Source organism: Mytilus edulis, chromosome 3, assembly GCF_963676685.1.
Source record: "Mytilus edulis chromosome 3, xbMytEdul2.2, whole genome shotgun sequence".
Taxonomy (NCBI): domain Eukaryota; kingdom Metazoa; phylum Mollusca; class Bivalvia; order Mytilida; family Mytilidae; genus Mytilus; species Mytilus edulis.
In genome coordinates, this window is record NC_092346.1 from 74070723 (window position 1) to 74097884 (window position 27162).

Below are 27162 nucleotides of genomic sequence, written 5' to 3' on the forward strand. Positions count from 1 at the left end.
CAACCCGACCATAGAGCAGACAACAGCTGAAGGCCACCAATGGGTCTTCAATTTAGCTAGAAACTCCCCCACCCAGAGGCGTCTTTCAGCTGGCCCCTTAAAAAATATGTATACTAGTTCAGTGATAATGGATGTCATACTAAACTCCAAATTATACACAAGAAACTAAAATTAAAAATCATACAAAACAATTCTTAAAGAGGTCATTGGGTAGATATTGCGAGTATATTTCATTCAGTTATTTACACATTTACTTTAAAGTAACTAAACCAACTTTTTTGTTAGCAAAAAAATGTCAAAGAATATACTATGTTAACTCTTGAATGTATGACATACCACAGGAGAAAAACATGGTCAAAAGTAAAACACATTTAAGATATAAGAGATTTATTTAGCCATTTTAACTTATTTGATTTGAGAGCCACTGGTGAGGTTTTTTTTATGGAAAAATTCCTCTGGTATACCAATGAGACAACTATCAACCTAAGATCAGAGGGCTATGATGTTTAACAAATGCAGGGATTGTATGGCCTTCAACAATGAACAAACCTGATAATGCTATAAGCCATAAAAAGCCATAGAATAACAAATAGTGAAAAAAATTCAAATAAAATCCAATGACCCTTTTTATGTAATTCTGTCATTACAGCTGACAGTAAGCAAGGGCAACAACACAACTATGAGCTTCTGTCTTGGAAAAGAACATTAAGAAAGTGGTGGGTTTACATGTGTTTCTGGGAGTTCAAATCTTCCATTAACCTCGGACAGTGGTGCAACAGTACAATATTAAAACAAAAGTTATTTGACTCATTAGATATGCGATTTAAAAGGAGCTGTTTAATAAGTTATATGCTGTCTACAATGTAACAATAGCCATGACTTAGGTGCCATAAACCCACTCCATTTCAGTCTTTTTTCTTCACTTAGATTTGTGGAAAATATATAATTTATTCCTATTGTAGTGAAATTCTTTTAACTTTCAAATATATATAAATAAATTAATAAATCAAAGATTTATACTGCAAAATTGATAATCAGCTTATTATTGTGAAAGAAAGATCTAATTATAAGGTTCTATGCAACCACCACATAACCAAAACTTCCAATGTCTATATCATTACAAATCACTCGACCTAATTTCATATTTTCACAAGTTCACATCAGTACGCAAGTAACAAAACCACAAAGTTCCTGTAAAAACTCCTCCAATATACTTTTGTAAGCTGTTTTCTCACCTACATTACAGAGCTGAGTCACAATGAACGTTGACAAATCGTAGAATTATTGACTCTTAATTCAAAGTCGTCATGAGATTTCTCCACCTACACAAAGTGTATCATCAAATTAATTCAGTAATTTTCATTCACCCTGCGTCCTTTGCATTGTTTTTATTAATCTCAAAGAGGATCTTTTATTTATTTTTTCATTCGTATAGGTTTAAACAAAACACAAGTTATACTTCTTTTGAAGAGAGAATCCTTAGGTTTTTTTACTATAAACTTTCATCCTTTTTTGTGAGTTAACTGTAGTATGGGGGACAACTCCATTTTTTTTATTTAAACTGCAACTTGTTAACTATAATTTCGTCATTATAAATGATGTAAAGTAATAAATCAAAGTCAAACAAAACTAATTTCAACATTCAAAGGACTGGATGAAAAGTATAAATATGGTTATATTAAAAAAAACAGTCATTTTATAAATAGCTCAAAATTTGTATATAAAATCATGGGAACCAACAAATAATATTTTTCAAAAAACCCAGATGATAATTTATACAATTCTCTATAATCATTGAAAAGCAAGGCCTATACTCTAGGCCATGCACATATCTTTATATATATCAAGCCCCATGAATTTAAGGGTGATATAGATTTTGGTACTGGTAGATTGAATTTAAGTTGATATCAATTCTAACAAACATCAGTTTTGTAGTCTAACAAAAAAGTTTTGTGGGTACTTAATTAAATATATATGCTAAATCATATTGTGTATTATATTCCTATATTGTTCATGATGCTCCAGACAGAAATTTTCTTTGACACACAGCCACTGATATTAGAGTGTAGTACAGCAAGATTTCACATCAATATGCTAGTTCTTTGAGCTTTTTCAAAAATAAAATGTTCTTTCATGACAATAAAGAAAAACTTAGTTTCATAATTTATTATGGAGGTAGCCTAAACCGATGATGTATTTAATTCTTTAAATGACGTATTTTATACTGTATAAAATAAATATTCCTTTTCCAAGTCTCTTTAAATGTCCCTATGACATAAGTAACTAGCTAGATTACAAAGTGCTATATACATGTACAATGTAGGTAAATAATAGGGTTAGATATACCAGGTAACATATTTCATTAAATAAACATGAAAGTAAATTAACTTTTCAATTTCATAGTCAGAAGATAAGATATTTTATGGCATTTATAAAGAATGACCAGTGGACAGACAGGTACTGAATCAACAATAGGTAATGACCATATCAACCTGGGCACTGACCATTACCTGGACAAATAGATAAATAAGTGATGGACAGTTAAAAATGAGGTCCTAAATAAGGATATTCTTCTAAATCTCATTTTTATATCATGTTTATTTGTGAAGAGGGACATAACATAATATTATGAAAAGGGGTAAAGCTAATTTCCAGTCATCCATACTATGGTACATTTGTGTAGTGGGGAAGCCTATTTGACATATATAGGTCAATAAATCATCTTAAAAAATAGACAGGTGTCGACCAAGCTTTAAACCCCATAGTCTTAAATAATATCTGATGCCCTTGATATAAGATAGAGAGAAAAGTCGATAAAAAACAAGTGTTACCAATCAATCATTTATCTATTAAAATAAAGCAAACTTAAAATCTGACAAAAAAATTGAGATCATTGATACAGATTTCAAATTCAAATTCAAATTTGTAAACCAGATATATTTACTAAGTGAACTGCACAACGAATTTATGACACACACGATTTTTTTCTGTCAAGTTTTCTTTAAAAATTAACCGTCATAACTATATGAAATCTAGTGACCTCTTAGACATTATATATATTTAGCAGTCACTATGTTGTGGCGCTTAACCAATCACAACATTGCTAATTTGCCAGAGGTGCGATAAAACTTGGTATTATAAAATTGAGAATGGAAATGGGGAATGTGTCAAAGAGACAACAACCCGACCAAATAAAAATCAACAGCAGAGGGTCACCAACAGGTCTTCATTATGTATAGCATTGAAATGTGCAATTGAGAATTTAAATGTGATGGTTATGGCTGCCATTTTATTGCAGTAGTGTTTTTGCTGACATTGCACTTTGATTTTTATATAATTTTCTGCTGTCATGCAGTAATTTTAAAATTTGACATAATTTATAAAGATGGATTCCTAATAAATATCAGTATTTCATTATTTCAAAAGCTCTTCTGAATCAATAAAATTAAATTCAATAATAAAGATTACCAAAAGGATTGAAAATGATTTATTTTGAAATGTGTGGCTTGTCAATGGCAGTTGTTTCACTTAAACAAGATGAATGTTCTCTATGCAGCTTAAGACAGCATGTCAAGACATTCTAAATTATGTTATAAAATTAAACATTCCTCACAGTTCCAAACTAATGTACCAGTTTTATGAGTTTGGTGGTTTAAACAAGAATTTATTTTACAGTTTAAATGAATAACAAGTAATGAGAAGAGAACAAACATTGACCTTTATAGAGCCAGGTGAGCTGAAAATGACAATTGAAATATATATAAATGAGCAATGCTTAGGCAATGTCAGAATATAAATCAGAAATAACAAGGCCTATCTGACATAACAAGACCATGCTCTACAGCAGAAAGATAAGAATTGGTGTAAATAATTTGTTTATGATAGCATCTACAGACAAAAGAAAGGCGTAAATCTTACAGATAAAATCACAAATACATCAGTCTTAATTCTCACTTGGTCAGATATGGGCTTCGAGAATGCTTTCTATAATCATTGTGATATTTGTATAACAGTGTTTGACTTTACTATAGCCAATCTAGAGGCATACTGTAAAACATGGTATGGTACCATGGTATGGTATGTGGTATGGTATGGTGGTATGGTACGAATACCATCATACCATGGTATGCATGACTGGTACCATGGTATGGTATGATGGTATGGTACAAATTACTATACCATGGTACAAATTTTTATACCATGGTACAAATTTTTATACCATGGTATAAATTGATGGCATGGTTTTTCGCAGTAGGAAATTTAGAAAAGTCTATAAACCTATATTTATTAATAAACTGTTTTCTTATTTTTCTTTTTTGACCTATTCCAAAACAAACTTTTTTTCAATAAGAAACAGGAACAAGAGTATTTGTTGAAAAAACAATGTAAACAAATTATTCATTGGTTCAATTTTTTCAAGACATTTAGAATCAAAACAATTAATTTAGAAAAGAATTGCCCACACACATTCAAAAGCGGAGTCAGTTCTTTGTAATTAATTTTATCATTTTGGTTATCGTCTGTTAAAGTCATTAAGTCAAATGGCTATCCTGCTATAAGATTAACATAGCATGTTCTCTAGGTCACGTAGTAAATACTTTTATATGATTTATATGTTTTATTTTTGTAAACAAAGAGTTGGAGAATATTTGGAGATTATTTAGGTCAGTTGGGGAATATTTGGAGATAGAGGTATATAAGAGCCCTCTGTTAAAGTGTTAAGGAGAATTGAAGGCGAAAAAAGACCCATACAATATGAAACTTTAAAAAGGATTTTGTTATTCTGGACAGATTTTAGCATATCTTGGGAGAACTTGTAGATTCATAGAAGTTGTGTTACATTACTATTCAACTGTATTTAGTTTTGATATTTTTGTCCGCTCAGACTGTTGCGTGGTTTTGTCCACATAGTATTGGACACTATGCGTGTTTTTTGTGTGTGCACAGTATTGGACACTGTTGCTTATTTTGATGCGGAATGTAATGAAATCCATTTGTGATGTGTGAAAGTGATGTACCGATGAATCTTTGAATGTACATTTTGTAAACTGTATATTATGTAAATATTCCTGAAATGGAGATTTTAATAAATTATAGATTAGTCAATTTACTCGGATATTTTTTTGAACAACATGACTAGACAGCATTGGATTATTGGTCGTTAATTGTCCGTTATTTTAATGTACCAGGCCTGACCTGAAAGTTTTATGTTACTCGACCGCCATGGCATTGCCAGCAAATTGTGTCACTTCTGAAAATCTTAGTTCTTAGATGTTGATGTAATTAAAGGTCAAAGATTTACAATACATGCCATTAAAATTTATTGACCTTGAAATACATTTTAAAGCAACCTATTCTTATCTCTATCTGCACAGAAATAGCTGTCAGTCACAGCATGCATTTCGAGTACTATTAAAGGTGAAGACAGCAAATTAGAAACACAAGTGACCATAACAAATTAATAAAAATAATAACTAGAACTGTTGATGGAGAATTGAAATATCAATATATCAATGTACACATAAATCATTTTCATATTTGATTATATTAAAATAATGCATCTTAAAATGACCATCTCAAGCTTAATTGCCGCAACACTAAAATAATGTTGGATCTTATGGGATGCGTTGTTGCACTGGTGTTTTATAATAACATAATTTTCTTTGTTGCTGTTTATCCTGAATTTCAAGACATAACTGGATATGATTATATTATTATTATTATTACATATAGTATACAAAATATTCAAATTTTGCAATTAATTAAAAAAAAAATGAAATAAAGTTGTTTAATAAAATCTCACATAAAAAAACAAGACACATTCCTTGGTTGATATTGTGTATTCACTTCCTTAATGCTCATTGTTTTTATATATAAATGAAGAAAACAAAATACACTCTACAACATGTGCTTTCTATCCATATATCAACTAACATAGTATTATATTAGTGACAGTTTAATTTGAAAGTATGGTGTTTTCTAATCCACACAGGAGATGCATTCACCTTTTATTCACATTTTTAGTTGGATTTATTGGCCATAGATGTAGACAGAATATGCAACTGTTTGAAGAGTTAATTCAAAACAATACAAAAGTTGACCATTGACAGAAGATTATGCATTAAAACTTTAACTACATTATCTAGATTATAATCATAAGATATGCAGTACTTCCCAAAATTTCAAAGAATAATTGACAGCTATTTCATCCTGTCAGAACGGGATATTATATCTATCTATCTTATCTTAACTTAATAGTTATCAGATATGTTTAAATTGAGTTTTTTCTTGTTTTCTGTTCACAGCATTATGTAAGTGATAGTCTATCTGGTTTGTCTACATCTATTTATTTTGTGAAATTTCATTTTCCTAAATAAAACAGATATACATTATGTACATTTATGTACATAATGTCAACAAATAAAAAAAATCATATTTTAGATTTTTCAAAATTTCCTACCATGCTTCATACCATCAAGTTATACCATGGTATAATAATTTGTACCATGGTATAGTAATTCGTACCATGGTATAGTTATTTGTACCATACCATCATACCATACCATGGTACCAGTCATGCATACCATGGTATGATGATATTCGTACCATACCATCATACCATACCATCGTACCATACCATGTTTTACAGTATGCCCAATCTAGATATGTGAAAAAGCCCATACAACACATATAAAACAGCTTTTATGCTTTCATGGGAAATAATGTATTTCGACCAATAGATGAAACAAGTGACTCAAATTTATACAAATGTCTCATTTTTAGAAAGTTTAATTAAACTCTGCTAAACTTACATTTTTTAAAACGAACTAATTATTCATGAAATCAAATTGATAAGATTTTATAACAACATTGAATTTGAGGTTGAGGAACAAAATCAATTTAATTGAGTTTTTTACAAGTTTATTTGAATTGAGCTATTTAAAGGGAATTTAGGGATATTACTTTAAAACCATCAAGAATGTGTCCCATAGAACATGAATGCCCCATCCGCACTATCACTTTCTATGTTCAGTGGACCGTGAAAATGGGGTAAATCTCTAATTTGGCATTAAAATAAGAAAGATCATATAATAGGGAACATGTGTACTTCTGTCCCTCTCCAGGTTAAAGTTTTTGGTCAGGTAGTTTTTGATGAAATTAAAGTCCAGACGGAGAGACAAACAGATAAACGAACAAATGAACAGACGAACGAATGGACGGACAGATGCACAGACCAGAAAACATAATGCCCATAAATGGGGCATAAAAAGAATATTATTTCAATTATCCTCCTATTGAAAACTTAATAATAAATGCAGTTTGCTATTAAAATTCTCAAGATGTCTAGACTGATCATATATAACTATAGCAGTACAAGTTTCAGACCTCACAAAACTTAAGACATTACCAGTCATCCACAACAATTAATAGTTGAGAAGAGTATAATGAGTTAATAATTGCTACACAAAACAAAAGCAACAAAACAGGTACTAATTTCTAGAGAACCTGTAAAATTAATTAACAATCCCCACATCTATATTGATCTATATTGTTGTATAAAATTGTGATTATGTAATATGTGAGGAGATAATTAACTAAGGCAGTGATTCATTTTACATGGCAGTGCCACATGCATGTTCTTGCATGTATTATTAAAGCAGATTTCCAATTGTGTCTGAATTGATTAGCAGTGAAAAATGTCATAATTATCATATGCAAATTTAATTGCAATTTCTAATTCTGAATCTTCTGTCTCAATACCATACATTTACATATGATTTAAGTATCACTTTACTCAAGGTGTACAAGGAAAGGTTAATATGAAGCAAAAAGTCAGTCAGGTGAAAGAAAGAAAGAAAGAAAGAAAGAAAGAAAGAAAGAAAGAAAGAAAGAAAGAAAGAAAGAAAGAAAGAAAGACAGACAGACAGACAGACAGACAGACAGACAGACAGACAGACAGACAGACAGACAGACAGACAGATGAGGTATGATGCCAGCCATTATCTGAAGGGTAACCAAATTTGAAAAATAGTACAATTCTTCAAGTATTCCAACATTATGCAAATAAAAGATTATAGTGGTTTATAAAGTTAGATATGTCATTTGTGATGTCACTATGATATCTTAAACATGTCAAAACTGTCATTTTTTACCTTAAATAGCCGTTTTGCACCCAAAATTAGGCAAAATCAAATATCAGAACCAAAGACTTACCCAAACCTAGAAGGCATCTTGTGGTAAATGTTTTTTTCAGGGGAATGCCAAGGCTATAAGTTTATCTCAATATTAACGACAAGATCATAATGGGAAGCACCTTTTGCAGTTTTTGTATTGAATGCAGAAAAATTGCACCCTTAATGTAAATAAGTATGACAAAACTATAAAATTCATATCTTACAAAATAAGGTCCTACAAAAATGATGGACTTATGAACACACGCATAGTATTGAGACTGGAAAACATAATGCATCCTTCTATCGAAAGCAGGGCATATAAGTCAAAATACTTTTGGATTCAATGTATGGCTTATAAAATAATAATTGTGTTTATCTTGGACATATGAAAACATATTTCATCCTAAAATCAGATTAATATTAAAATGCTTACATCCTCCTGTGCTAGTTGTCACTCCTGTAATAGTTGTGCCCCCTGTGCTAGTCCTGCCTCCAGTGCTAGTCGCACCTCCAGTGCTAGTCCTGTCTCTGGTGCTAGAAGTGCCTCCTGTGACAGATGTGCCTCCTTTCTTAACTGTACTATTGGTTGTCACTACAAATGTCTGCGTCTTCTCTACAGTTTTAGGTTTTACTTGACGCTGAACACGGAAAATATCTGCTGAGCCCATCAGACAGGTCTTCTCGTGTGCCATTGGGAAGTTCAGGCAGCTCAACTCTGCTGGCCAAGGCATTCCTATTGTTTGCATTATTGTTGAACATTCTCTCTTCACATTCAAACAAATGGAACGACACGGTGGGACTGGTTCAGGAAATTGTTTATTGCAAGCTGGAGTGAACACTGAGCAAATTAAGAATGCAAGCTCACTTGAACAACCAGTTAATATAATGGAACTATAAGATGACTGATCTAGGGTAGCTTCATAGAGACTTGAATGTCCAGCAAAGTTAGGCATCTTGGTTTCTGTATATCCAAACTGCTTGCACATACCACTTCGTAAGGGTTCACAAGGTGATTCAGAATGTGGTCTAGCATGACCGACACCAACCTGTGCTGAGACTTCATATCCATTATGATGACCCACTGGTATTTCTTCTGGTACAACTGTGTCCACTACATTTTCTGGTGTCGGCTCAACTTCAAATGTTATTTCTTTATTGCCAGATGAGGAGTTAGTATGAATTTTCATATTGTCATCCTGAGATAGGCTTAATTCTGAACTATAGTTTGTATTTTCTGACAAGTTGGTAGTAATATTCAAATTAAAGTCTGAATCTGCATTTTTCCTTGTTTCAGAACCATTTATGGTGAACGAAATGTCTAAGGTTTCATTAAATTTAAACTGTGGTAATTCTGTCTCTGGTGCCTTAAGACATTGCTGGGTATTGTCTTTTTCTGATACAAGTTGGGAACAGTCTAAGTCCTCTGGCCATGAAACCCCTAACTTCTGGAAAGATTCTTCACAGCTACTGCGAACACTTGTACATACTTCCTGGCAAGGTCTTGTTATAGAATATAAACCATCCTCACACTTAGGCATGAAAAAGGAACACATAAAAAACCTGAACTTTTCTGAGCATCCAGTTTTTATCAATGGCATGACAAGTTTGAATTGGGCTTCGATGTGTTGTCTGGGATCAATCCCTTGGCCAATAGATGGGACAAATGTCTTGTCATATCCTATTCCAAAACACATATTAAAGTTAAAGGGCTCACACTGTCCAACTGGAGCCTGACAAAATACTGACTGTTCTTCAAATTTGGAAAGTAAAACCAATACAAAAATGTTCCAAAAGAAAGCCATATTTATGGATAATCCTAAATAAACTTTAAAAGTTAATTACTCAACCAATATTCATTTGAGCACTGTCCAAAAGTCCATAAAAAGTCATATAGATATACTTTCTAATATAAAGAGTTGTTCTGTCTGTCCTTGATGATAAAAGAAATCACAAATCCAATTAAAAGTCACACGCCATTGTAATGAATTAATAGAAGTATATTACTTCAGAAGTTTTCACACTTCTAATAATTTGTAATTCTTTGAAGTTTTAAGAGTTTGAAGATGTATATCCACATGAAAATTCCTGTTGAGTAACTGAGAGAAAATGATCAGATCTTCAAGTCAGTCAAACACTGGCAATTACATTACACAGTTCAAAGACTACCAACTACGGCTTATCAACACATTGGTTATGTAGCAGAAATGTTAGCAGAAATATTGTTTGTTGTCAAGAGGACAGTACCATCTAATTGCTCCATTAATATCCAATCAAAATTTCTTTAAAAATATATGTAAATCTTGCAGCCTTCAAATTGTAGAAATCAGCAGTTTTCACCTGACTTTATAAATTATTCATGTATTGGTCTGTTGTAACTGACCACCCACCCATAAATTTTACCACTTTAGGTCAATCAAATTTAAGGACAGGACAAAAGCTATCCATCATAAAAAATTCAATGATTGTCAATTCTGTTTAAATTTCTGTGAAATAAAGTCCTAAGGATATGGAAATAGAGTGTCTTGTTCAACTTAGTTACATATAGGGTAATGAACAGAAAATCGTACTATCCAATTCATTTTTATTTTATATAACCACTTGTTTGAGTTATTTAGTTAATTATGCATATTAAGAAATCTCTAAATTAGTAAATACATAACACCTTCAAAAAAAAAGGTATACAAGGTACAGAATCAAAATTTTGCCAAGAGTTGCCCGAAGTTATTTTCTTTTTTTTTTCTTTTCTTTATAGTGCATACTGCAACATCAATTTTATTCAGTCAAAGTTATCATATAAACAACTTAGAATTAGGGAAGATTAGTTATATAGCTAACTGTGTAACCCTCTTAAAATAAAGTATAGTTGTTGTTGTTGTTGAATTAATTTAAATTTTGGGTTAAAATTGTGAAATTTAAAACCATATTTAACTGCGTTACATCTGAAAGCTAAATGTCAAAAGGAATAAAGGAATACATATACTATTCTAATGAATGTGAATATTTCAATATTCCCTAACAGTAAAAAAAAAAAAATGAAAATATTTTTACTCATGAAGTTTTATAAAGTTTATTGATAAGGAGTACCAGAAAATTAAAGTTAGTATGGATTTCTTGGGACAAAAAAGTATAAGTCTTCAATAGGCTTGCATGAAGACTTTGGCAAAACCATGAAAGAAATATCCACAAAACAAATTACAACTGTCCTCAATCCACAAAAAATAGTACCATAAAAATATATAGCTAAAACATGAATGAACTTATGACTAAAACTTGAACAACCAAGTGACAAAAAACATGACATTAGAAATAGAATATCATATCTTATAGTATTTTGTGAGAATCATTGACAGCCCTTGTAATAATTCATAATTCACATATCACAAATACTAGTATGTAATAACAATTGTCTCTATTTACTTACACAAATAACATCAATTTGCAGTTTCTCTATCAAATATCATTGGTAGGGAACATTCTTGAATGGTCCCCTAGTGATTTATGTTCTGTTAAATTCATTTGGAAAATATCTAATCATGTAAATAAGTTAGGGTTGGTTATGCTATGTTGACCACACACCAAATGAAGGAAATCTGTGATTGCTCCAGTCAAAATATAAACAGTTTTTTCCCTCCCAGGAGAAAAAATGTTGATTACACAAATCATTAAAATATTACAAGTCATGTTAACATAATACCAGTTCAAAAATGTTTTTGTCATTATAAAACAACTTTATACACATAGTTACAGCATCATGTTTATTCAGCCAGAAATGTTTCCCAGACTTTGTTAGACTTGTAAATCTCTGTAGATGAGTGAACGGCATTCAGAAATTGCATAATTTGGTGTAATTAGAAAAATTTGTAAACAAGATGTCCGCTTGATGTCTATGTCTTCATTTATAGTATAATAACTTACATTGTCTTTAGGAGAATACAACTATTTACCTGCTGTTTTTCAAATAGCTTTTCAAAACTTAATATAGCCGCAAATTTTGCAGCAAACTTTTTATATCTGAAAGGGTAAGCCTACACAAACTGAACTAGAGTCAATATACTCCAATGTTAAAAGTTTTAATTTTATTATGTATCGTCCCCAACAAAAAAACATAAACTAAAACCAATATATTAGAAATAAACACATAGAGCACATCAATAGTTGGGAGGTTTGCCAAAAATGTCCCCTAAAAACTAAAAACTACAACTAAGATTGTAAAAGTGGAGATTCAGATTGAAGATCGACTAAACTCAGTGTCATGACCCCAAATAACCTGCCTCACAGACATCCTGGATATGGGCTTATAGGTGAAAGAAATTCTCCATCAAACAGCAACTAAGTAACTAACTTTCTAATGAAAAGAAATGCAGCCACCAAATCAGTGAAACAAGTCACATTGACCTTTTTCTTATGAAGCAAGTTTGGTCGAATTTGGGTAGAAAAATGATAGTACCATCTTCTGACCAGACCTTTAAACCTTTAAACAATCCCAAAGCAATGGCAATACATATAAAATGTTCTCAAACAAACAAAGGGGTTCTCTAGTTATCTCAATGTGGAAAATAGCTCCATATTTTTTTTATTTTTGACCTAAACATTAATAGGAAAGTTGGGTGTCAATATGATAGGTCCAAAAGGTTCATAGCCTTTATAAATAAATAATTACTACTCAGGGTTACTCAAGTATAAGAAGATCATAATATATTTGAATGTAAAATGGCTTTCCAAGTCAGTTAGATGACAAAATAAATTTCAAGAAAGCATTCCAGTAGCCAAAAAAAAACCAAAATACTATTCAAGTACATTTAAGTCATGATTCAGATTGAAGTCAGAGCATCTTGACTCCAAATAATCCCCCTCAGAGTCATCATATCTACTGGCCTGGAAAGTGATTACTAAAACATACTATAAGGAATGTCAATGGGAGATAAAGTTTGATTTTCACACAATACATTTGCCATTACCCCTGTCATCTGTCAAAGATATCAATGAAAGATGTAAATCTTGAAAATCGTTTTTTCTCAACCTGATCAATAAGAAGTGCCAGAACAGCAAAGCCTGGTATAAGTTCATGATGCCAACTTTTCATTGACAAACTTTTCTATTCAACAGGAAGACATTTTGTGATGTCATATAATTTCATTCATAATTTTCACTTCAAAATTCATATCTAGCTTACCTAATAGTTTACTATAAGGAAAGCCAACCTTGTCTTGGGCTTTCTTTTCTTTTTAATATCAGTTGTAAAAATACAAATATCAAAATAATTTATTTTTTTTTAAATCTACAATTCCCCATCATATACATATAATCTGTTCCCTGATCAATTTGGACTTTATCATATGACCTTTTTTACAACAAGGAGAAAATAAAGCCTGACCTTTAGATGACATTGCTGGGTGTCCCTTATCATTGGAATACATCCAGATTACATATGGAACAAAAGCATACTGTCTGCCATTTAACAGTTTTACAAGCTGACAAAATACCAACAACATTAAAAACATGGTCACTTTGCTATCAAATTTCCAACACCAAAAGTGGTTTTGTTTTCACAATCAAACTGCCTTATAAAAAGAAATACATATCCTCTAATGGAACATTAATAAAATGTATTACTAACATAGTTATACAAAATATTGTTCCTGTGCGTGGTTTCAATTTACAAAGTTATGATTTAAAATGTTGCAATTAAATTTTATAGATGCAATTTATAAGAGAGTAATTTGACAAATTTCCTATTGATTGTTAACCTTTTACAGGATGTGACACAATTTCATCTTATAACAAGTCTGAAAACTATCTGGAATCAATTCATTTTGTTTGTAAATGTCTTGTGGTAAATAGTTTGTGCATATTTAGATGATTAAGACAATACCATAATGAAACTGGAAACACTGTGATCAAGTTACTCCATTGTCAGGTCAAGAAATGGCAAGTCATTCAATTCTTAAGACGAGAATTATTTTCCTTCATATTTAACATCACTAATTATCTGTGATAACTTTTACAGAAGTCTGACTAAAGTAAAGAATTTATGTTTGATCTGTAGTTGTTAACCTCCTACATCATTTGGTCTAAAGACAAATAGTTGTCTTATTGGCAATCATACCACATTTTCTTACTTTCAAATTTAAATTATTAAAGTTAATTTCTCTGCTCATCAGTAAAAGTGTAGTTAATTCAAAACTATCGTTAATGATCTATAACATTCCTCAAACAAGATTCCACCTAAGCTCAAAGAAAAGAAAATATAAAGGAGAAATGGAGACAACATCTTTATATGTACCCTTTCATAGACTCTCACAGCTAAAATTATATCATGGATATTTCTTTACTTTTCCAGGAAATCATAATTTGATTCTTATGTAAATTTTAGTTAACATACCTGCCAACTTTTGAAAATGCCCATGGGGGTTTTAGCGCGCGACAACAATTTCAAAGGTTAAAATTCTTTGCGACGACTATTTTGCGCGAAAAAGTGTCATTTTTGCATGATTTGTAAGATGAGCTTACATCCCTTTTTTTAAGTTTATTTGCATGATTCTAGTTATTATATCAGCAGAAAATATGAACATGTAGCTGTAAGACCAGGAATTATTTTCATGTGTAAGGATACTAAATAGTTGTTGACTTTTCCAATTTAAAATTATACACAATGTTAGGACATTAAAAACCACTTTTTAAGTACAAATGAGCATTCATATTATTTGTAGAAACTTTTCCCAAAGAACTGTACAGCTTATGATCTATCATTGTCTATCTGGTATTATATGGTCAACACATGTCCAAGAATTTTGATATGTTCTTGGCCTTATATCTTCTTTATTATTCAAAATAATAGGACTCTTCATTTAGAAAAGCTGTTCCAAATATAATGTCAGAATTTCCCATTTTTAAGTTAACAAATCTACATTTTCCTATTTAATTTTTACAAGAGTGACCCCTTGACTAAGGGTTGTCCCTCATTTAAGGGATTCCTCATGTTGATGTGGGGGGGGGGGGGGGGGGGGGGGTTCCATGTGGAAAATAATGAAGAGTACATTATCCTTTAAATGATTGAATACATAAATAAAATTATGTTACAGTAAGTGTACATGTTATGTCAATAAATTAGTGAATAAACTACTATTTATTATATTCATGGTAGTACTGCATCATTGAAGTTTGTCAATCAAATCTCTATTTTTCTATTGTTCATTAAAGGAAATATAAATTGATTGTTTTTTGCTAAGAATTTTGAAAAGGGAGCTCAAGGGACAAAATTTGCAGTGGACCTAAAAAAGTCTTGATTGCATTTTAACCATTAAGAATGGCCTGTTCTAAAAATTTAAACATACAGCCCTACAAAATGTTATTCCAACAATTTTATAATAGCACCTGCACAACTTAAATATATATGGAATCAGTGTGTGTAGATTCAGGAGATCTAGGAGTGAAAACTGAAGGAGTTTGTACTGGTTTTTTTTTATAAATTTTATAAAAAATGACTACCTGTAAGTTTTTAATTTTGGAAAAAAGCAAAAAACTAAGTTTTCACACAAGAATAGCTACCAATTTCAATTACAAAATGTACTTATTTCTTTGTCTGATGCAATTTCAAGCTCAATGGTATATGGTCTGTTCAAAATGCAACTGCACAACATAAAATTGCTGTCTGTCAACTAGTTTCTTAGACCTTGATGCATAGATTCATTAAATGAAAGTATCCTTTCCTGAAAATGTGTCTAAAACCCAAAGAAATCCAATGAGTAATACTTTGTCAAACTTTCTCTTTAAAGGAGGAGTACACCTGCATATAATCTTTAATTACTTCTTCTCATGTTCTCAGGTAGTTTATTCCATTATAACATATGAATTTGCAGACTTTTCTCATTTATCAAGAAACCTTGAAATAGTTTTAACATTACTTACACATTCTTCAATGTCAATAGATGTATTTACACTTGTATGCAAATTTGTCCGCCATTACGTAAAATCACACAGGTTCCTGTAAATTTTGACATCATAATTTAAAATACTTGACGTCACAATTAAAAAGTGATTGTTGCTTGACGTCAAAATGTGATGCGGAGTCGATCTAAGGTCATTCGGAGGCAAGATACAGCTAAATATCAAAAGTGTAAATACGTTTATAGAACACCTACCTTCATGACATCCTCTATAATTATAACCTATAGCAGAAGTGTACCCATCACGGCAACAACCATACAAACTATTTCTACATCTAGGCTGTCCACGCTAAAATAATTATTTACCAATTACTGTATGTGTATAAATCAATGCAATGTTTTATTTCTTAATATGTAACTGGGTGTTTTATTCATGTATGGTCGTATGTGTTTTTGAAGTTAAGTTGTGAGAGTTATGTCCCTTTGTATAATGATGCATATTTGTTATGTGATGTAATCTATCTCTTCTGAGCCAAAGGGACATGGCAAAACATTGATGATGAATTATTCACTTGCAAGTGAATAATTTGACCTCATTGAATCCATATTCTGTAGGGGAGATAACTCACATTTTCAAAGCTTCTTATTTAAAATTTTAGAAAGAAATTTATCTAAGATGACAAGATAACACATGATTTGGTATAGAGTCTATTTGATCTTGTAATTTATGGAAAATAAAAATAAATTGCTATCATATATTGAATTATAATTTGAAAGCCATCAATATATACACTGTTTGAACTAGAGATCAATTAATGTGTGCCTTAGGTTTGTAATCTACTTGATGTGCTTGCATGGTAATTGGAAAATAATCCTTGGCTCATATTCTGCCATTTCCATCACAAGTGACACAAAAACAGTTGGGATTTTTTTTTTATTATACATACATCATGTGCATATGCAATCTATTTTGAAAAATGCACATAATATTTGTAAATTTCACTTAATGTGTCCAAAATGTGTAATGTTAAATTCTATTAGTAATGCATACATACTACAAGATTTGTAAAATCTAAGTTAAAATTTATTATAGATCTGAATGTTTTTGTTAAAATTGATGATGTGTCTGTATAACTATATGCATTAGCTTAACTCCTCCATTAAAAAATGAAATGTATAAAAAAAAACAAAAAAAAAAAAACAAGGGAGCTTATTTTAATAGACATAAACCATTCTCCAAAGTTTCATGAACACTGTTCAAAGAATTTTTGAGTTATTGTCCCCCCTTTTTCTCAGAATAAAATCTCACAACTCAAAAACATAAAATCTAAAATTTATAAAAACCTAAAAGGAGCTTACTGCAATAGATATAATCAATTAACCAAAGTTAAATTATGAAAGGTCCTAAAGATTAGCAGAAGGTAAACCCATTGAACTAACAGGCTTTTTATACTCTTCATTTGTGAAATGAAACGTAATTGTTGATGACATGTAAGCTGTGCATCACATTTTGCAAGGGTATTAAGATATATCAGGGTTTTATTCTTTTTTAAAGCTGTATATATAAAGCAGTGGATGGGTCAATATACATACACAACATGAAAAGCTTTTTTAATGAACTAATAATACCTATAATATGTAGAATAGTAATTTACATAGGTGAAAGTTACCTTAATTTTAATTCTAGCTATCTACAATTTCATCAAGCAAACAATTTGTTGATGGCCATGATTCTAAAAACAATTTAACTTAAAACATGTTGATAATATCTTCTTTGGTAAAGGGTTGACAAGTAAACTTACTTTGCATGTACATTTACATTATTAACTTGAATTTCTACTGACAGTCTTCTAAAAATAACTTCAAAATCATTAAATATCTGACACATTATAAGTGTTGAGATATATTGATCTGTAAATGGATTTTATATGATACATTCTCTTATGGTTGTGGTCTGTTATCTATGTCTTTCACAATGAGATATTTCTCGTATCTAATTGTGACTGCACTTTTCCCCTGAAAATCTTCCTTTTGTCAAACCTTTTTATATTCTGAAGCTTACAAATAGTTTTAACATGTCTGATGTTATAGGTTGACGTGGGCACGGAACAAGACATCATTCTGGTATGGGCAAAAGATTAGAACAAGGATTTGCTGAATTCTCTGTTTAACAGAATAAGAATGATTAAGAACTAAATAACTGAGTTTAACAATGTTTAATAAAGAAATTCTCACTTAGTACCAGTAGGTTAGATACTGATGCTAGCCCACTTAAGTCCTGATTCTATTTATAAAGGGGTTAGTGCACAACAATAATTTAAACCCGATGTAATGTGAACTACTGCTCACTGCTCACTAATGATACTCCTGCTATAAGTATTCAGTAAACAGGAGGTTGATGATTGATTAACGTGAAAACACATCACACAGTATAGCATGCTCACACAGAGATTGATACAAAATTTCAGGGAGCTCTGATGCTTAGTTTCTGAGTAAAATGTGATAGAAATTTTATACATGTCCAAAATATGAAAGAATATTCAAGTTTTCAGTAAATTGATGCATGATTGAAGATAAAACTCATCAGATGATATAGCATAACACATAAAGCTTACTAACAAGTTTCGATAAATGGTGGTATGTAGTTCCTTCAATACAGAGCACAAATTGTCATGCAACAGACTGATGGGGACAAATAAGTATATTCCAGTTCATTGGATCCAAGCTAGATATATTTTCTAAGGTATCAATAAACAACTTAGGAAACTGAATTGGCTTAGCCAGGGTCTGAGATTTAGATACATGGCTAGGAGATGTTTTGTTGAAGCCCCCATGTCTAATGAGGGTAATGGTATGTTAAACCCTATATATAATGATAAGGGATATTGGATTAAAATAAATGCAGTAAATAGAACTTCAGTTTTGAGGTTGTTTGATTTGTGATCCTATTGTCATACTTAATCAAATGTATTAATGTATTCATCTTCTTTTTTTTACCACAGAAATACTTCAATTTCTAACCTTTATAACTCTGTAGAAAGATGAATATTTGCACAAATAATAAATACCTCTAGTTCACCAACTTTGCCTTCTTCACATCTAATACTGTCAAAGCAACTTTTTCTTTCCAGCGGTCTATCTAACGGGGAACATGCTGATGATGACAGTATGTTTCTACCACCAGATGGGTCTGTGCCTCTACAGTACACTCTTCTTGTCTGTTCTCCAATTCCACATTTTTTACTACACTGGGAGAAAACATGATAATTCAAAGTGTATTTGATGATTGTTTTATGGCTGTTTTATATATCCAGCGACAAATATTACAAGGATGTCAAGGACTATAACATAATACTGTGGTAATAATATACTGATTTGTACTATAATATCCAGACTTTTACCATTCTATCTCACATGGTTAGTCTGCATGAATGCAATTCCCTGACACATTCTTTGCACTGTAAGCAGATGAGTCTTGGTACTATCTCTGAAATACTGTATCAATAGTGAAAAGGCAGCAAATACCAATTCTATAGTGTGTTAGGGTTAGGGTTAGATGTAACTAGGGTTAACTATGGTATCCAAGATTTGGAAACTTGCTTCCACAAGGCTACACCAAGCAAGTTTTAAAATTGAATAAAGGAATAAGTAAAATTAATCATTTGACAGTACAACTGTCAATTTGACATTACCTTAGACCAAGCTGTTGTTTGCCATTCTGGACATTTGACATGGTCATTACAGGATCTCATATAGACTGGTTTGATTGGATAAGCCTCCAGACACTTGGCCTCATTAGTAACAAAGTTAAACCCATCTGACCTTTGAGCTTTACAGAATACTGGCTTAGACTGCTCTCCTAGACCACATGATGATGAACAGGGTCCCCATTCACCACTCTCCCATTGTCTGTAATAAATAATTTAATATATCAAATTATTGTTTATCATTTAATAGATTTACAACAACTATTTATTTAAAGGGTAATTGAAGGGGCCAAAACAGCAAGGGATCAATGTAAGAAATCATCATTTTAGAGTTGAAATTTTATTTAAATTAATTAAAAGTTCACATCCATAAAAATATATATACAAAATGTGTTTTCTTTGAATAACGCTAATTTTGTTTCCATTGAAATAACTGATCCTGAAATACAAGAAATTTCTATCTCAAACACATATGAACTTTTTAGTTAAGACAAAATGACAACTTTTTTGAAAGAATACTGAAATCCATCTGTTTTGAAGAGATTTGTTAATGTTATTTCACAGGCCAAACATGTATAACATCATTGTTAAGTTGTAAAGAAATGTTCCTTTCCCCTTATAAACATAATGATGAACAACCTCTTTTAATAAACGTTTGCAAACATATCATTTGTCAGATCATGTGGTCTCTTGGGAGTTACTTACATGGGATCAATACGCTACAATAGTTCTAAAGTAGTCAAAGAAAGATAACTCTCAACAAAAATAGTTGAATTGTCAGGATAAAATAAAATTTCAAAGTTTATATTTATCAAATTTGGGACTTTTTACATTACTATTTTTTTTTTTCATATTAAAATAATCAATGTAATGTCTTTTTACTGTCAGACCTGAAAACACAATTATTTCGTAGCGCATTAATTTCTATTCGAAAATATATTTAAATTATCTTGGGACACAAATGCCAATTTTTTATCCCTATACTTTATATTAATGCATACCATATAAAGAAAGCTATTTGAAAAGAGAATGAACAAAATTTAAAGTTATTAACTGTCCACACTAGGTAATTTATTTTTAGACAACCAAAGTAAAAGTACCATAAATGTGATATCAATCTGTGCAGGTTGTCTGATATGTTCAACAGTATTACAGTAAATTGAATAACAGATAACAATTCTTACACTTGAATGGTAGCAGAATCATTACAAATTTTCCCCATACATTTCTGTTGACTTGGTGGAGGATTTATACCGTTACAGTAGACTTGTCTCACTACCTTGGGATTTTTAGTGTCCATACATGATACTGCTCTTCTCTGAACACCTGAAATATTAAAAATGTCAAAAAATAAAATAAAGATGCTGTTCTTCTTATTATATCTGATTAATCATTCATAATAATAAATTGTTGACACAAAGACATGTTTCACCTGTAAATAATTTTTATAGTAAAGGGCAAATGTTGAAAAAAACAAAGCAATCCTTTAACATGTCAATTATACAAAATACTCCAAGTCAATGAACCATGGCCTATGGCCAAATAACTTATCAAAATGGTTTCCCATAAAATGACCTAGTCACAAACTTTAACATGAAACTCTGCAAAAGTTTTGAAGAAAATAGACTATGACTGAGGGGACAGGACACATAATGTCCAATGGAATGAGATGTGCCAATGCTTTTACAACTGCATATCAAATAGCACTGAATCATCTTAAGTGGTTTCCCTAGAACTCACCTAATCACATACTTGATGATGTAAACTAAGGAAAAGGTTCTGAGGTCATGATCGAGGGTACAAGCCAAATAATCCCCATGGAAACAAGTTGTCCTAAGCTTGTAGAACTGCATACCAAATATCAGTGACTTATCATTAGTGGTTCCCTTAAACTGACCTTATCCAAAACTTCTACAAATTATTGATTTAGTTTTGATCTTAATAATTGTGATAATTTTTCATATCATGCTACTTGCTTGAGATAGAAAATTATCACTAGAAAGTGAGGGTGCACATGCCTTTGTCAATATTAAGATCAAAGACATCATAGGCAAAATAGCAATAAAGAGGTTAACAATAGTTTTTCAAATTGAGGATGTTTCACTGCTATATCTCATCTCAGGGCTGTCACCCTCAATGAGTTTTTAGCTAAGAAATAATCTCTCATAAGAAAACCCATAAATAATCTATAAATATTTGCAAATAATTCTTAGCTATACATGTGAGTAACAAAATAAATCCATACAAACCCTCTCCACAGTCTTTGTCACACACAGTCCAGTGTCCTGTTAACCATACATATCTACCAGTGTCATCTCTTTGTCCAGAAAAAGCTGATGTTCTAGATGTATCAGCCCTCCGAGATTTCACTTCATTGTTAGTTGCTATAGAATACTGATAATGGTATATTACATGCTCTCTCTTTGGCTTCATGACCTATAGTTATATAGGATACAGACATTCACATTTTAGATAATTATCAAATCCAGTAACCATGGTAGTCTCTTTACAACCACTATTTGTCTCTTAACTACTTTTCAAAAAGAACGATTTTATTTAAAGCAAGTTTGGATATTTTCAGATTTTTTTGGGAAAAAAGGATTGCTGCTTTTTATTGTTAATAAAATAATTGCATAGTCTTGAGGATATGGCATTAAATATAGCTTTTTATTTCCCTTTACCTGATACACTTACAAGACTATTTCTAAACAGAAATTCTTTTATACAATATTTTATAAAACAATGCACTTCTTACAGTTACGGGTACAATACCAGTAAAATCTCCTATAATGAGACTAGTAAATGGTGTTTATGTGACAAAACAATAAGTCTCTTAAAAGGTAAGAAACATTCTAAAGAAACTTACAGTGACAATAACTGTGTCATTAGTAGGTCCTGCAGCTGTAAGTTTCTGTGTACCTCTCCCCTCACTGGTCACATGATACTCCAATGTTAGACCTTGTAAAACCAGCATCACTTTACCATTCTGTCCTATGTTACCTACTAATGTTAGAGATTCTGTACCCTTCTGAATAGCTGAAGAAGAAAAAATAAAGAAATGGCTGAAAAACCAGAAGGTAACAGATAAATCATAAACCCAACTAAAGGTAAGTCAAAGGTGAATATATATATATAAAGAACTTGCTTTGGGAGAACACAAACTTTTCCAGTTTAAGGTACTGTGATTTAATTTTTATTCATGAATTTCTTAATTAAAGGTGAAAAAAAAAATCAATATTGAATACAATACAAATTTCCTTCCAGCGAGAAAGTACATTGCACAGTTTGCAGCACCAGAAGCAATATTTCAGCTGGCCTTAGTTAAGGGCACAATGTGTTAAAGCAATTGTGAATTGGTCTTGTTAGCATTTTTTTTAAATTTTATGTACATGTACCAGGGCAGTGCATAGTAATGACACAAGGTTAAATTGACTTATAGGTCACACAGGTCAAAATAGACAATATCTTACAAACAAACTTAATATAGAAAAGGAGATTGCCAGTTCCAAGAAAGAAATAACAAGAAAATACAGATCACTGAACAGCCTTCAACAATAAGCAAACCCTGAACTTTTTCTACAGTAAGAGAATATGGCCCCAAGATAACAAACACTTAACTTGAAAATAAAAACCACATAATTCATGTGAAGGGCGATAACTCTGACAGATTTAAATATACTCCAGGATATTATTCAGTATATATAATTGTATTCGTCTATTATTTTTTTTCTTTTAAAAAAACCAAAACCATAATATGATTAAGAATTATAAACAAGATGCACTGTCATTCAACATTTGTTCTTTGAAAATCAAAACAAGGTTATAGGTCCACAAAAAATATTAGCTTTATTAACTTTCTTTTAGTTTTACCTCAATTTTTTAAATTGAAATAGAAATAATAAAAAAAAATGTTTTAATTAACAGAAATGGATTCATTATGCATATACATACATTCTTTTCTGAAAAGAACATGCTTTTATTTACAAGATCATAACCAGTACAAAGGAACTTACCTAAATATGATTGTCCAGGTTTTTGTGAGGTAATTTTGATTGATCTTGCATTTGATGGAATTCTCAGAACTCTATTTTGACCTGAAAGTACAAAAGAAAAGCATTTGTTTTATAACTTCATATATCCCAACAAACTTATATTTCCACTGTTTAGAGCATAAGCATGGCATATATAAGATATAACCTTTAGTGTCATATCTAAAGTTTGTTTTGGGGCTCAAATTACGTCTTAAACCTTAGAAACATGACAATAAATACCATAAAGGTTGAGTGAACATGCATCAATTTTGAAATACATAATTATCATACAGTTGACCTCTTAAAGCATGAAAAGCAAAAAGAGCTTGAAAGCATGTATTTTAGGTAGAGGCTGTGATATTACAATCCAACGGTAAGGCTTAAGAACATTTTTGTAAACTAGCATAGTGTTGTCCAAAAATTTTTTTACCAGTGTAAAGACAACAAATAATAACAGTTCTTGTTTAAATATATTTTTTATATATATACATATTTGAAAGGCATAATTCCTTGAAAATAAATTGAAACATAATTTCCAGCAGATTTTTAAATCCACAAAGTATGTTCTTATAATCTACAAATTTTCATGAAATTCTGTTATGAGGTTTCAGATGAGTGTGATGATAAGAACAGATCTGATAGACTGACAGATGGAGCAGTCAAAAACATTTAAGCAAAACATTTGTTGCATAGGGTATAATGTGGTGTATAATAGCAGACAAACCTTTGTGTCCCAATGATCCTGTGACTGTTTTACAGTTATGGTTTCTGCCATCACATACACCACATTTATCTTCTTCTTTTGTAGAATCTAGTACCCTGTCACATCCAACACCCTGTAAAACATATTTGATTGAGAACTGCTGTCTCAAAATACGACATTAACACAGCAATAGGTTAATGTGCCTGTTGCAAATTAAAAATATAATTTATGAATATCTGTTATCATATCTTGATGCCTCTTTTTGTCTTGTAAGGTGATTTGGAGACGAGAGCATATCCTTTTGAAGTTTTTTTTAAGTTAATGCACTTTTTTCTACACTCAATCAAAAGCTATAAATGTTTATTTGATATTTGTCTCATTGGCTAACATACGACATCTCCTAATTTCTATGTCCATACTAACATACTGTAAACAACATTAGTGCTGCATACCCTACACTTCCCATTGACACACAAATTTCTTGACTCCTGAATGCAGATACTTATCCTACACTTCCCATTGACACACACATGTCTTGTCTCCTGATAATGGATGCTCAACCTACACTTCTCATTGACATACACATTTCTAGTCTCCTGACTATGGATGCTTACCTTACATTTCCAATTGACACACACACTTATGGTTTCCTTATTATGAATGCTTTCTTGACACTTCCCATTGACACACACACTTTTGGTTTCCTTATTATGAATGCTTACCCTACACTTCCCATTGCCACATAAAATTTATAGTCTCCTGATTATGGATGCTTACCCTACACCTCCAATTGACACACACACTTCTGGTTTCCTTATTATAAATGCTTACCCTACACTTCCCATTGACACACACCTTTCTCATCTCCTGATTATGGATGCTTACCCTACACCTCCAATTGACACACTCACTTCTGGTCTCCTGATTATGGATGCTTACCCTACACTTCCAATTGACACACTCACTTCTGGTCTCCTGATTATGGATGCTTACCCTACACTCCCCATTGACACACACATTTCTAGTCTCCTGATTATGAATGCTTACCCTACACCTCCAATTGACTCACTGACTTCTGGTCTCCTGATTATGGATGCTTACCCTACACTCCCCATTGACACACACATTTCTAGTCTCCTGACTATAGATGCTTACCCTACACTCTCCATTGACACACACATATCTCATCTCCTGATTATGGATGCTTACCCTATACTTCCCATTGACACACACATTTCTCATCTCCTGATTATGGATGCTTACCCTACAATTCCCATTGACATACATATTTCTGGTGTCCTGATAATTGATACTTACCCTACACTCTCCACTGACACACACATTTCTAGTCTCCTGACTTTAGATGCTTACCCTACACTTCCCATTGTCTGGTGTCCTGATAATTGATACTTACCCTACACTCTCCACTGACACACACATTTCTAGTCTCCTGACTTTAGATGCTTACCCTACACTTCCCAATGACATACACATTTCTGGTGTCCTGATAATTGATACTTACCCTACACTTCCCATTGACACACACATTTCTGGTCTCCTGATTACAAGGTGTTCCATCTATTACCTTGTCTGATAATTTGTGGAAGAAATATTCTTGTTCTGCTGTACAATACAACTGGCACTGAGTAGATTCATTCCCTACAACAGGTGTATTTTATCATGACAATGACCATATCAATAACAATAAACCATTGCTTACCTGACTAAACATTCAACATACTTAAAGAGAAAATAAACTGAAAACCCCATGGCTAAAAAATAAAAAGACAAACACATAAAACTAAAGACTGAGCAACAGGTGGGTACCCCATCACAAACTTGGGGTGATCTCAGGTGCTCTGGAAGTGTCTTACATGTCAAACGTAAATCAACAGCATTTTTTTCTAAATTGCTACATGCTAAGCAACAAAGAAGTATACATCAATATGTTTTTGTATGATGGAAAGCATGCTAACCATAAATAACACTTAAGTGAAATGCAATAGGGGCAATGTATGAAATTTTTAAATTGAATTCTTCATTTATCTTCATATTTAGTCACAAAATCTGTGTACTATTTTCTCCAGACAAACAATTTGTCACCTTGAATCTAATAAACTACAAGAAAAAAATCAAGTCATGTTTACCAACACCTTAGATTATTTGCAGAAAGTATTTGATATGTAATCATTTATCTAGGTAAACAAATATATTTATCTGCATATCCAATTATAAAAAATCACTTTGACCTGCATTTCAAGTTTTATTTACACTGAAATTAAATTTCACTTCCATGATATGGCTATGACTATGTTAGACTCAAACGTTTAAAAAGCAACTGTGAAAAAGAGACAAATTTTGTTTTCATTTATACCAGAACTTAAAATTATATGTAAAAATATATGTACCTCCAAAATATGGCAGCCATTTGTAAGACTTTCCATCTAAAGGTATGGAATTATACTCTGAGCACTGGGCTGCTCTGAAATCTCCTGACCCTTTTGGACAATCCTATAAGAAGAAAGATAACTCTATAAAAAACCAAACTATTACTTTTTTCCTTAAAATCATAAACAAGAACATGGGATCAGTATATAATCAAGTTTTATACTAAAACAAAACATATCATAATTCAGTCTATTATTACTTCAGAACAAAAAA

At 31.5% G+C, this 27162-nt stretch overlaps 1 protein-coding gene across 13 annotated transcripts in view; it reads right to left on the reverse strand.

Annotated features, from left to right (window-relative positions):
• The window catches only part of LOC139517421 (papilin-like), a 125575-nt gene that overhangs the window by 63225 nt on the left and 35188 nt on the right, over positions 1–27162 (reverse strand). For 7 of the 13 annotated variants that reach the window (XM_071308423.1, XM_071308416.1, XM_071308422.1 and 4 more), the window contains exons 5-14: positions 26910–27012; positions 26024–26160; positions 24523–24634; positions 23781–23861; positions 22634–22803; positions 22017–22203; positions 20952–21093; positions 19753–19969; positions 19129–19308; positions 16316–16409 (exon numbers count right to left, since the gene is read on the reverse strand). In XM_071308423.1, the coding sequence (XP_071164524.1) occupies positions 16316–16409; positions 19129–19308; positions 19753–19969; positions 20952–21093; positions 22017–22203; positions 22634–22803; positions 23781–23861; positions 24523–24634; positions 26024–26160; positions 26910–27012 (1423 nt within the window). Of the gene's footprint in view, positions 1–8607; positions 10325–16315; positions 16410–19128; positions 19309–19752; positions 19970–20951; positions 21094–22016; positions 22204–22633; positions 22804–23780; positions 23862–24522; positions 24635–25332; positions 25381–26023; positions 26161–26909; positions 27013–27162 lie in introns of those variants that run through there. The other 6 variants (XM_071308424.1, XM_071308417.1, XM_071308425.1 and 3 more) reach the window with 4 other exon arrangements.